General features: G+C 36.5%; 2 protein-coding genes across 13 annotated transcripts in view; both read right to left on the bottom strand.

Annotated features, from left to right (window-relative positions):
• The window catches only part of FKTN (fukutin), a 61,345-nt gene extending 60,957 nt beyond the window's left edge, over positions 1-388 (bottom strand). For both annotated transcript variants that reach the window (XM_081065252.1, XM_081065255.1), the window contains exon 1: positions 64-388. The gene's annotated coding sequence lies outside the window, so the exon portion shown is untranslated. The remainder of the gene's footprint in view (positions 1-63) is intronic.
• A 7,568-nt stretch (positions 389-7,956) lies between these two features.
• Positions 7,957-13,776, bottom strand: part of FSD1L (fibronectin type III and SPRY domain containing 1 like) — a 63,127-nt gene continuing 57,307 nt past the window's right edge. For 6 of the 11 annotated variants that reach the window (XM_081066251.1, XM_081066252.1, XM_081066248.1 and 3 more), the window contains one exon: positions 8,672-10,802. In XM_081066251.1, the coding sequence (XP_080922377.1) occupies positions 10,680-10,802 (123 nt within the window). In that variant the 3' untranslated portion in view covers positions 8,672-10,679. Of the gene's footprint in view, positions 10,803-13,776 lie in introns of all 11 variants that reach the window. The other 5 variants (XM_081066247.1, XM_081066253.1, XM_081066257.1 and 2 more) reach the window with 1 other exon arrangement.

Below are 13,776 nucleotides of genomic sequence, written 5' to 3'. Positions count from 1 at the left end.
CGTGCGGTGCTCTCCCCACTCCCCCCGCCGATCCTCTCGCAAACCCCGCCCACACGTGCCTACCCCAAGCCTAGGGGTCCCACGGGGTCTCCATCGCCCCGCAGAAGCGAGCCTGTCCCAGGGGGCGGGCGGTACTTGCTGACGCGCCCAGGGGCGTGGGGAGGACGGCCCGAGGGGACGTCTGCCCCCCGCGCAGCCCCCGCCCGGAGCGCAGCCACCCTGCGGTCTGCCTCGGCCTCCGGGGGCAGGGTGGGGGCCCAGGAAGCGAGGGCGTGCCCGGGAGGGCAGCCGAGCCACCGGCGGCACCTGGCTGAAGGCCGCCGCGCCTCCCCGCCACCGAGCCGGCGGAGGGTCCCGCGCCGCACCTTGCTCCCGCGCCGCGGCGGCCGCGCTTTACGGCACCGACCGCGAGCGCTGCAAACGCGGCCGCCAAGCGCGCCGCCGGGGCGGGGCTGGTCGGTGGCGGCGGCGGTCCCGCGGCCCCCGTCCCGGCCGCGGCCCCCGTCCCGGCCGCGGCCCCCGTCCCGGCCGCGGCCCCCGTCCCGGCCGCGGCCCCCGTCCCGGCCGCGGCCCCCGTCCCGGCCGCGGCCCCCGTCCCGGCCGCGGCCCCCGTCCCGGCCGCGGCCCGGGCGCTTCTGTCGCTGCCTCACCCCGCGAAGTTTACTGCGCCCTGGCCATTCCCTGGCTTTTGCGATGGAACCACTGAACGGAAGCCCTTTGGTCTCGCGCCTAGATAGCGACAGCAGTGCCCTGGGCGACCTGAGATTTTAGGACAGGAACCGAGAAGTGGAGAGGCTCCGGCTGAGCTGGTGCCCAAAGCGCGTGTTTGCCAGATAACATGTAGGGTGCCAGTTTAACGTGAATTTCAGACACACCACGAGTAATTTTTTAGTGCGTGTTCTATGAGAGGGTATTCGGAGGAACTCCCTGACTTCAGTTGGGTGCCATCAGGCGAGACGGGGCGGAGTGGGAGGGCAGTAGGGGTTGCGTTTGCTGTCAATCGTGAGGCCGAAGGGCCACGTGCCATCCCAGCTCCAGCGGGCTGCTGCAGTCCGCTTTCGGTCTGGAAAGAAACACATACAATTCCGGACCTGGTTCTTTAACTTTTAACAGTGTAATCCAAAGGAACACCAAGGATCAGAATATGAATCCGTCTTCATGGGAATTTTGGAAACCATAAAGCACTAATCATTGTAATTTTGTTTTTGCTACAAAAATTCCTATTATCAGCCCATAGTAAAAACTGAAAATAGTCCCTGATGTATTGGAGTTGTTTTCTGAACTTTGGTTTCAGAAAAGTATAAAATGCAGTCTTTTTCTCCTTTTCCCGGGTTACTATGACTTATCAGTTTGTGTTTCATTCCAGAAAAGCTAGTTCTGTACAAGCTTATTCTGTAGAAGTGCTCTTACTACTTAGAACGAGATCTTATTCTGTTGAAGTCCTCTTAGGTTAATAAAAAAAAGTAGGTAACACCCAGAGGAAGGAAGTTACCAAACATTAACGGGATCATCGGACACAGGTGCTAACTTTAGGGAACTAAGATAGGAAAATTACAGCATCAAAATGAGTAACTGCTATTGATTGAAACACATCAAATATGTACACATTCTTGACTTCATGATTCCTTAAAAATGAAACTCATGAGTCATGATCGAAGGTCGCCAGAGCACCAACTCTCTATCCTGAAACTGGGTAAAGAGAATATGTCAAGCATTTATCCTGCCTTTCTTGTATGAACTGTATTTCAGTGTAACCAAAATGCTTATGAGAATTCCATCTAGTAAGTGAAGAACGAATGATAGAACAATCACCATTTTGTTACTCCTAATAATACCATAGAACAACACTCATCAATAGATACTAAAATTAAGGTAAAATGTTGATGGGGAACTTTTTAATAGATGGATTAAGCTGGCACCACCCGAACCCACTGGTCAATCTCACTACATCTGGGACAACCAGACATTATGTACTTCCTGATGTATGCAACAGAAAGTACATAGCACCACCTGTGAAAGATTCCTGCCTAAAAATCGAACCTGTGAATGCCAGGTATAGAGAAGCAATCAGCTCAAGTTAGAATTCCACAAGACAAATGCCCCCGTTTCTTTATCAATGACATTTAAAAAGGGGAGAAGGAACTACTACAAAATCTGACTTAAGAGACATATAACCAAATGCAATGTTTGGACCTTGTCTGGATCCTCATTTGAAGAAAACAACCATAAAAAGACATTTTTGAGACAACTGAGTTTAATGTGGACTGAGCCTTTAGATGATATTAAGGGATTGCTGTTAATTTTCCTAAGAATATTCACTGAGGGTGGTTGTGCTTAAAAGAAAATAATCATCGATGTATATGGCAGTACTTTATAGATGAAATTTTTAGAAATATTAAAAAAGGATAACACAAACATGGCAAAATGTTAACAATTGATAAATCTAGGTGATGAGAATAAAGGTGTTCATTATTAATAGCCTCTACTTTTCTGTATGTTTGAAAATTATCGTAATAAAAATTAACATGAAAAGGGGAAAATAATCATCAGATTCCTAGAATACCTTTCAAGTGCATAGCATATCTTGTAAACCTAAGAAAAAGGCAGTTAAAGCAGAGGATTATTTTGCACTGTCTTTTTAAGTATGGATCAACTGATTGGAGTTTGCTTTTCTTATGTAAACCACAGGCATAATGCATCATCTATAATTTTTAGTTTGTTTCTCTAAAGAGGACCTGGAACTTAAAGATACAAGTGACGAAATCTACACTCAAGAGTCCTAGATGGTTATTTTTTGCCATCCTCCCCTATCATTTACAATGATCTTGGACACAACTAACTTGTCAGCAACTTTTTTAGCTCTTCATCTGTAATGTTTTCCCCACTTACCTTTTAAGTAACTTTTCATACTCATAGTTCATTGGTTTATGTAATATTTAAATTACATAATTACAATGACTGCCATTGATTTAAACAGGCTTGGGAATAAACAGTTAACTACTGGTAAACATAGAAGCAGTACTTCTCCAGCATACTAGAGGGGAGCCCAGCGGGGAGCCTTCTACAGTCAGTGAGTGTACTTTAACCCGGATAGCCAGTCTAGTTGGAGGAGGGGTACAAAGATGGGTAGGAACAGCTTCTCTTACAAGCGAACATCCATCTTTTAAAAAGCACTCAGATGCGGAGCACACACACCTTAACCCTGTGGGGCCTTGAGCAAGAGTACAAATGGAGGCCAACCCTGACATATTTTGTGTCTACAGGTAAGAATTAGCTAGATTGGCCTATTCATCCCCCAAACCCCTGGGTTTGTCTCCATTTACTTCCAGCTTCAGCTTGCCAGAAGGGTCCTGGTAGGCATGCATGTGGACACCTCAGTCTGCATGTCCAAGTTCTACCCACGCTCATCTACTGCACCCCTTGAGTACAGGGATATGTACACCTATAGTACAGTCTGTCTTCGGGACGGACTGGGGAAAGAGGCCTGCATGTGTTCTGGAAGCAAGCTTTGGACTGGTTGGGCAGGAATTCAGGAGTGCAGACTCCAAGTGGGTACAATCCCTTGGCTCCTTCCATTTTTCATTTCCTGGACAGAGGACAGCCAGAGTGAGGATCAGGGCAGGGACCCCTCTTGCCCAAGTCTAAGTGTGCACACACACACACCTGGTATACCATATATACTGTTGAACTTGCCTTTCCATTTCATATCACGAGTACCCTTCCATTAATAGTGTACTCTGTAAAAGCTGTGTAAGGTTACTTGGAAACACCACAATCTATAATCATCCCGGTGATCTTCTGCAAAAGGGGCATAAACATACTACTAGTACCATGCAGTGTAAATGTAAAATAGGGTTTAGTAAAGGAAACACTAAGACAGAAAAGTAGAGTACATACAATTTCCTGAGCTCTTGTGCCAGAGATCCAGTCAGGCACAGCAGGACTGGTATACCATGAAAAGGGCTCTAATTGAGAAAGCCAGCTCGCATAATGGGTAGAGGGGCAGGCAGAATGTATCTAGACAGATATATAATTATGGTAGCTTGCTACAGCAGAATTCTGGCAGCTCATTCTTCAGTTAACAATCAGGTTGTTTGTATTTTGCTATTGTAGTGCTGTCATGAGTGTTGGCTTGTTTGTAAGTACGTATGTAAGAGAAATACCTAGAAATGGAATTAAGTTTTCAAAGGTATGTATTTAAATCTTGCTATTGCTGAATTACTCTCCAGAAATGTTGCACCTATTCACACTCCATCTTCTATATGAGGGTACTGGTTTCTTAGTATCTGTCACATTCCTCTCCCTATGACTCAAGACTCTATTCTTCTTTTGGTGAAAATGATCTTAGTTACAAGAGCTCCATCCTCATGTAGTCATGGATTGGTTTTCTTCTAAACTAGTTTCAATTTAGAACACAAATTTTAAAAAGGCTTAGGTTCTGGTTCTGACTCTTAGCTACTAATTACCAAAATGTAATCCAAGATGTGACAAGCTCCAAAGACAGAAACTAAGTTTTTGATTTATTATTGCAGTTACTTATAACATGTTTCATCTTCTATCTATAGCTGCAGTGTACAAAACAGCAGGTATATAGAACTTTCCATCATTGCATACAATTCTGTTGATTAGCACTGCTCTAAAATAAAAGCTTCTGGGGCAAAGGGCCTATAACTTTATCTTGTCATCATCAACAGCACATTTTAGATTTTTACTGAGAGGGGATAAAATGCAAGCACTAAAGCAAAAGAAAGCAGAAAAAAGTTTAATTTTTAGATGAGATATTCCAGGTGCTTTTTTAAGAACTTGGTCATTCTATACAGAGCATACAATCATTTCAACATACAAGTTACTCCACTTTGAATACACTATTTTAAAGTTAAAAACCATTTAAAAGGCCTTGTCTTGTTTCCAAGGAAAATGAGGCAATATGCTTATTAAAATACTAGTTTGCAGCACTGAGTACATTATAACTAGTTCATTAATGTTTTTCATCCATAACTTAAAGTTTAAACCTGAGGAATTAAGAATTTTTATTATCAAAACTGCATAGCAAAACCATGTCCAGATGACAGACATACCAAATAATCTGTAGATCAAGATAACCTGGAAACCACTTAATAAATCCAATCTAAAGCACAACAAATATGTTAGGAGAGATACTAAATGATATTCAGGTTAACAAGGTTTTGAAATGCTTCATCATATTTTTAAAAAAATGACAAAATGCAACAAAAGTTGTTCAATGTTAAATGGGCACATACACCTTGTATCATTTATCCAATGACAGACTTTATAACCATTTGGTTGTTTGGAAAGAATTGTTTAGGCCAAATTTATTCTTTGCATGTGGCACTGAGCAGTCGTAAAGTGAAAGTGCAAATGCCAGCATGGAAACATAGCTTAAATCATTTATTCATGCTACTATTCTACAGTGACACACTAATGTTGTGGGAGAAATTTTACAGTTCTAGAAAGTCTTGATATAGAATGACAGGTTTGATGAGAAAATACAAAAAGGCCACAAATCATGCACAAACTAAAGAATGTTGGGCTTTTTAATCAGGGTTTTGTTTGTTTTTTAAAATCATGTTTGAAATCCTGGTGATAACACTTTAAGCACATGCTTTATCAAAGTAAATGGCATCCAGAAGTATCCAAACACTTACATCCATTATTAACTGAAAGTAATACCTTACATTTCCATAGCATTTTACTGTGGTTGAAACCATTTCATATACTCCATTTCATTTTACTCCTCACAACAGCCCTGTGAGGTAGGCTGAGCAGGTTACAATTATTTTATGTAAGGCAATGGAGGTCCAAAGATGATAAATGATTCATGTAGAGGTCATAGATCTAATATATGGTAGAGCTAAGGTGATTAATTGTAAATACTTTAAAAGAAATGAAGCCAAAACATTTTTATATTATATCCAGAAAATTTAAAAACTAGTGCTTTTTAATATAAATTACTCTAAAACCTTAGCCATTACATATCTTATAGTATGAATTAGTTATAAATTTGATTTTAAAGAGTCTCCCTTAAGAGATAAAGTAGACTCAGTGCTTTGGTACCTTAGAGATATTATAAATGTTTAAAAAAAACGCATTCTCATAGCCCTTAGGCTCTCCAAAAAGTTCCAATACTAATAAAAATGCCTTTTACCAACCACTTAACATTATGACTTGTTTTAAAATTTGTCTAAACTTAAGAAGCTCCAAGCGAAAGCAAACACATTCACTGACCTTCTGCCCTACGTACTGTGAAATCCTCTACATGTCCATTCCCAAGGAACAACTTATACTGAATGGGAAACATTAAGAAAATATATCGGTTTAAACTAACATAGATCAATTGATTATGAATCAAAAGTCAGTACCTTATACTGACCCAGAAGTAACAAATACTGTTTTAATTTAGTCTGTGGCAAAAAGTCTTATGGCAATCTCTGGTATTTATAAGCCAATACTAACTTTTATATGGCATGTCCAACAACATCTTTTCAACAAAAACAACCTATACTAAATGTAATCCATTTAAACTCCGAATTACTCATAAAGCTTAAAGTATTTACATTAATCAAATATTCCAAGTAACAAAGCTATCATAGGTGACATATCAGGATCACAAATATTGACATAATGTGAATACTGTAAAATACAAACAAAACTAAAATTATATTGAACATGAGGTAATCTTTCTGTGGTGATTAAAGAAACATTCATGATCTCTTATAATGCTCCAGTACTGGCATTATGAAACGTACATTTTGGTTAAAAATAACAAATAACTTATGGTTACTTAGATGTTGAGTAAATTTATGCTGACCATATATTTCCCTAAAAGAATATCCAGTGTAAAAACAAAATCCAGGAAGAAACTTTTCCAGACCCATTTTATGTGACTATATGAAAGTGAACCATATTATGTGCAATATGCTTATTAAAATTTAATTTTTTAGAAAACTATAACAAATTTACTTTTCAAAATTTCTGACTTATTAACAAAACATTGTTTTTAAGATGCAAACTTTGTCACACCACTCAAAAGCAGCAAAACTATATGTACAGTAAACCAAACTTCATTAATTTTAGAAATCTGAATACAAAGTATGACTCACACATCACAGAAACTTAAAATATTTGTTGTATAAATTAGCCAATGAATGACTACTGATCTAACAAATATAGTTTTTCTTGGAAAAGAATTATGATGATGATTTGAAAATCATCTTAACTTTTTTAGCCTGGAATCACATATTTTGTAGTAAGAAGTCTATACTCTCCTTTTCTAAAGTTAATACTCTTTGAAATAATCAATTTCCATAATATCCTTTTCCAATTTTTAACTTGTTTCTAAAAGAAACAAAAATAAATAACTATATTAATCATTCTAGGTAAAACATGAAATAGAGTATATTAGCCTAATTAAAAGATTTCATGACAAATTATTTACTTTTATAGGATCAGTCCAAGAAGTTCAAATTATACATCTTACTGTTCATGCTTTAATTTCATAAGGGAGTAAATAAAACCAAGCCAACGTGTCTCTAGATGATAATATGAGAAAATACTAGTTTGCAGAACAAAGTACGCCAAGTCCAGCTTACACTATCAGTTCACGGTTTGTCAAAATAGTACAGATGCCACCAATTAGTCCCACGTACTGACATGCCTCTAATATTTGCACTTGGAACAGTCAAAGAATCACGGTATATTAAATTTCTATGTGCACTGTTATTAAATGCTTGGTATATACATATTTAACAAAAGTTGAAGATGTATGTGACATGGTCAGCCCAAAGAATCAAAATGAATTGTAAAAAATTCTTTTTCTAAAGTGCTTAAGGCAATTCCTTCATTTCTTTATCCAGTTTACTAAAACTGGTTTGGGCTTCAACTGCTAAAAGAGAAATGCAATATTCAATGCATGTTTTTATAAAACATATTTTTTTTAGATCTGTGATACCTCCCTTACCGTCAATCTCTCATGCATTTCTTTTACAGAAAGCAATCATGTTTGACCTGTTAAAACAAAGAGTGAATAAACCAAGAAAGAATGTTTGAAAGGGTATACCAACTTACACAATCTATTAAATAGAGCAAAAGAGCTCAATATTTTTCAATTTAAATATCAATGAGAGTGTTATATATATGATGAGTTAATAGTTACCTTAACTTGAGACTATTTAAAGAGGCACTACAGTTGATTATTTTCTAGTTTGAAAAGGAAGGTTGCAAACTTTCTCCAGTTTAACTTAATGCAAATAAACTTAAAACAACTAAACTAAAACCCCACACATTTTGCTCTTTATTTTTAGAGACCTTTAAGAAGTACAGTAACAGGAAAACCTCACATTATTTTGAATAACAGTATTACTCTCAATGACTTTTCCAAATGATTAGAAAATGTTACATGAAGGATTTCAAATAGTAGCATGAGCAGAGGAAAGAATCATATACACTCCACCAGACCCTGATTAGTATTTCCTTTTCCCCATGCCCCTGCCATAGAAGGCCCTCACTGGGGCCTTACTGTATAAGGGTATAGTATAGCATAATGGTCTCTCGCTTAAATGTCAGTGGACACTGCATGGGGCATGGAGCATGAAGCAAGAAGAGCATGCTTACAAGAAGAAGGCACTGAATTAAAGAGAAGACACGATTATATAAGACATAATAGTGAAAAGTTTTATACAAGAATTTCTGGCTTTTTCTGTGTCATTTTTCTGAAATATACATGTACAACCGTTCACATAAAGCAGATCCTCCACTAAATTACTGCTTTCAGGTTTGACTCTATGAAAGAATTATAACTTCCTGCTTCCTTAGGTCCTGGAATAAACCTGCTGTGGGGAATAGAACATCCAAAAATTTATTTCATAATCTCCAGAATGAACAAAAAACAAAATTATATCTGGAGAATCAAAGGAATATCTATTGACATATTTCATTCTCTAAACTCCCTTACAGTCTTTAAAATTACCAATATGTCATCAATGGTGCAGTTATGACTGTCCCCTGGGAAAATAATATCCAGTTCAAATAAAATTCCTCATTTAGATTTGTTTTAAAATGAATAAAACATCCTATCAGTAAACAGTAAACTTTAAGAAAGAATGGGCTATTCCTATTCCATAGGCTTTTCTATAGAAAGCAACTCCAACGTAAGCAGCATCAGTTATTTCTTAGAAGGTTTTCATAGCACAATATACTTAAAATGAGAATGAAAGTAAGTCAAAATGAGAAAGTAAAAGTTTCAAAAATTAAGGAATATACAAATTTAGACCTCTTAAAAACAGTCAAAAAAATCTTAAATACCACTGTAATTACAACTTTCAGTTTGGTTCAAAGGACTGTGTTACAAATTTTAATCAACTTTTAAAAAAATAGATATGTTCTCAATAACCATGAGTTTTACTCTTTGTTAACACATTTTTCCAAACTTTGGTAAATATTATTCTATGTTGAGCTATTTGGAAGAATTACACCCCTTTAGAAAGCAAATGAATGCAGCAAAAGGACTGAGAGAAAACCTCTAATTATGACTGATAAACTCATGTGCCAAATAAATCAGAGATATGTATATATTTTTTAAAACAATTGTTTAAGCCATTCTCTGTCTTATCAAAAAGCAGATATAAATGACTTCAGTAACGAATAGTTTTAGGCATCTCCCTTTATAGCCTTATCCTTCTTAGATAAAACTTTAGTAGGGTAGGTTTTCCTACCTACTATATAACTTCAATAAACTTTCATTCCTACTAGAAATGGTAAAAAATCAGTATAAGTATTATCAGCTATTACCAAATTCAAGTGGGAATTTTACCGAAGATAACTATTAAAGGTAGTATTAAACTAGACAACAAAATCATAAAATATAAAGCTTTTAAAAATATTACCCATCATCCAAAATGATGGAATGAAAAGAAGTCTAATTAAACAGAGCAACATATAAAGAATATCGCTTTGCCAGTGTTAGTGCAGCAAGTGAAAAACTGAAATTTGGGTGATTTTAAGCTACCATGTTTAGAAACTCCTCTTATCCACTCTCTATTTTGAGATATAACCACAAGAGAAATAGCACAATATTTGGAAAAGAGAAAATGACACACAATCTAGTCAGTACAACAAAAGAGTAAATTAACAAAACTCAACTTACTTATAAAGGGGGGAAAATAAACCATTGTAAGAAAACCTGTCTAGCATCCCCAATCCATTATTTCAATTTTTAGAAAACCTCAGAGAACTGTATATTTTTAAAGCTTCCGTGTAAGAACTAAATAATAGGTAATGATAAGGGGGTGGAGGGAAGAAGTATAGAAGAAAGAAGATTTAATTTTTTTTTTCTTCAGGCGCCAGGGCTACTGTATGTAACTGAACATTAGAACAGTCAAAGTAATCCAAGAAAAACAAAAGTGAGTTTCTATGTAATTATTTAAACACTGATTTGTCCCCCATTTGCTCTTCAAAATACCAGTTTCTTGCTTGATATCTGCTTGCTTCTATGCTATTGCACAGTAGATTCCTGTGAATACTTTGTAGTAGAAGCTTAATGCTAAGAGATTCCAGGCCTTAAAGCAGAACGTAGCAAATCTCATTTCCACCACTCCTAAGTTTCTGTGACTAAGGCCACCCAATCAAAAGGTGGAGGTGGATAAATATATTCTGAGTGGGCATTACTGAGTGACAATGTTTAGGCTGCTAGCTGAACCAGTCATTCCATTTTCATTTTTCTGAAGTGTTCTCACAGCACTTGGAACCTGCATCCCAGTACTCAGAGAAAGTCCACCACACCACACCTAAGAAAAGACGAAAACAAAGCTTCAGTCAGATTTCAAATCAATTAGAACTTAAGTGAGACTTAAATTTCCATTTCAAAGGCATAATGCCACATATGTGAACATCAGCAATCTCCAAACTGATAACCTTCATATTTGAACTGAGGGGAAGTGGAAAGGCTAACTCAAGAGTCCTTTAGAACCACAGAGACCAAAGGGAATCTTTGGTAGGAGAGCCCACTGGAGCTGCACACAAGAGAACTGGTGGCTGCAGAAATTTAGAGACTAATTGCATTAATCTAGGCAAAAGACATTGGCTATCATCACTGTACTAACCTTCACAACCAAGAGAAGTGCACAAAGAGCCAACTTACTTATCCCACTTACTGCTGTAGATTTTGAAGAGGTATGGCCTGAGACTATAGGAATGAAACACACTTCTGTTAACAGTAAAATTCAATAGTTTCTTCCCTAACAGTAAGAACTCTTAATTCTTAAAGGACTTCTGAGAAAAATGCAAATGGCAATATCCAGATACACTTGCCATATTCTTTAATTACCATAAATGTGACCGAGTTTATAAAAGATAAAACTGTTTTGCTTGTGAACAGAGCACAGCTATCCTCCAATAAAGTGAACAAAAACTGACCTGGAACACAGTCAAGAGAATTCAAATATGAAAATATGGATCATTTAAACTGTCATCAACTTCCATGTATGTAACAAACACAAGCTTAAGGCAAGACGGATTCTAGAAATTAAGTATTCCCATCTTCAATTATATCCTAAAGTGTTCACGATTTACTAAGTAACTACAGTATTATACCAAAGAATCTACTGACTTGTGAAATTTGTAACTATATACTTAACATTCTAAATTTTTAAAACTAGTAGGTTCAGTAATGATAATTCTGAAAATACAAAATTAACTCTCTGATTTTAAAACTATGATACTACTTTTTTTGTGGAAATTATTTAAGCAATTTACAAAAATATTTACTCAAAATATCTAGCACAACAGTGTAAGGGCAAATTAATAAATGGTACTAAAACAACTGGACATACATATGAGAGAAAAACAGATCTCAAACTATACCCGTTACTATCATATATGAAAAATTAACTCTAAATGTATCATAGATCTAAATGTAAAACCTAAAACCATAAAAACTTTCAAGAAAAAAAAACACAAAGAATATCTTTGGGACCCTGAGTTGAGCAAAGCAGGATCCATCAAAGCAAAAAAAAAATCAATAAACTGAACTTCATAATGAAAAACTTCTCTTCAAAACGTTCAGAAAATGATAAAAACCACAGACTGGGAGAAGATACTGTGTTTGCAAAATATCTGATAAAGGACTCATCCACAATACATAAGGAGATCTTAAAAACTCACTAATAAGAAAACAAGTAATCCAATTAAAAAATGAGCAAAAGACTTTAACAGATACTTCACCAATGAAATTACAAATGGCAAATAAGCATATGAAAAGATGCTCAACATCATTAGTCCTTAGGAAAATGGAAATTAAAATCACAATAAAATACCATTACACACCTACTAAAATAGCTTAACAAAAACAAAATGTGTGACATTATCAAATAATGGCAAGAATCTGGTAAACTCTCATATATTCCTTGTAGGAATACAAAAGTTACAGCCACTTTGGAAAACATTTTGGTAGCTTCTTATAAAGACACACTTTCAATGTGATCTAGCAACCTCACTATTTAACCAAAAGAAATGAAAACAAATATTCACACAAAAACCCACATGAAAATGTTTATGGTGCCTTTGTTCAGAATTGCCAAAAACTGGAAAGAATCCAGTTTTTGGCAATTCTGGTGAATGATGAATAACGTGTGATACATACATATACGAACACTACTAAGCAATGAAAAAATGGGTCTACTGACAAACACAACACAGATGAATTTCAAATGTATTAGGCTACAGAATCAACAGTCTACATACCATACAATTCCTTTTCTATACTATTCTGGAAAAACCAAAACTATAGGGTCTAAACACTGCTTAGTGACTGCCAGGGCGGGGTGTGATATTAATAGATGTCCACTACAAAGAAGCATGAAGGAATTTTCTTAGATGATGGAAATGTTCTATGTCTTGATTATGGTGGTGGTGATACAACTGTATACATTTGTCAAATACCACACAACTGTACACTACTATAAATCATACCTCAGTAAACCTGACTTTAAAAAAGAAAATTAATCTTGTACACAAAAATTTTAACATTTACTTAGTCAATACTAGCAAGCCTTCAATGAAGAAACACAATTTTAATTAGTTTAAAAATGAATTTCCTAACGCATCTTCTGACATTTAATAAAGTAACTATAATTTCATTACTTGGAATGAAAAAGCAATGAATAAACTCACTACATATCCACCTGACATACTGTGTTTCCCTGAAAATAAGACCTAGCCAGACAATAGTGCTAAAGCATCTTTTGGAGTAAAAATTAATATAAGACTCAGTCTTATTTTACTATAAGACTGGATCTTTAACATAATTACAATATAATTATAATATAATATAATGTAATACCGGGTCTTACATTAATTTTTGCTCCAAAAGACGCATTAGAGCTGATAGTCCAGCTAGGTCTTATTTTCGGGGAAACACGGTATACTGCTGGTGGTATATTAGTATAACCAATGATTCTGGAAAACTGCTACAGTTAATTACACACATACCATATGATCCAGCAATCCCAATCCTAGTTCTATACCCAACACACACACACACATACACACACACACACACACACACACACACACACACACACCCTACCAAAAGACATGAACAAGAATATTCATATCAGTTCTATTTATAAATGTTCCCCAAACGAAAGCCACCCAAGTACCAACTAAATTAGAATGGATAAATTATAACAGACTCATATAATGGAAACCTATGAGAATGAGTGATTTACCATCACATAGAACATGGATAAATCTCATAAACAT

The sequence above is a fragment of the Rhinolophus hipposideros genome (assembly GCF_964194185.1).
Source record: "Rhinolophus hipposideros genome assembly, chromosome: 11".
NCBI lineage: Eukaryota > Metazoa > Chordata > Mammalia > Chiroptera > Rhinolophidae > Rhinolophus > Rhinolophus hipposideros.
Note: the sequence above shows the minus strand (reverse complement) of the source record. Positions and strands in the feature narration are given on the sequence as shown.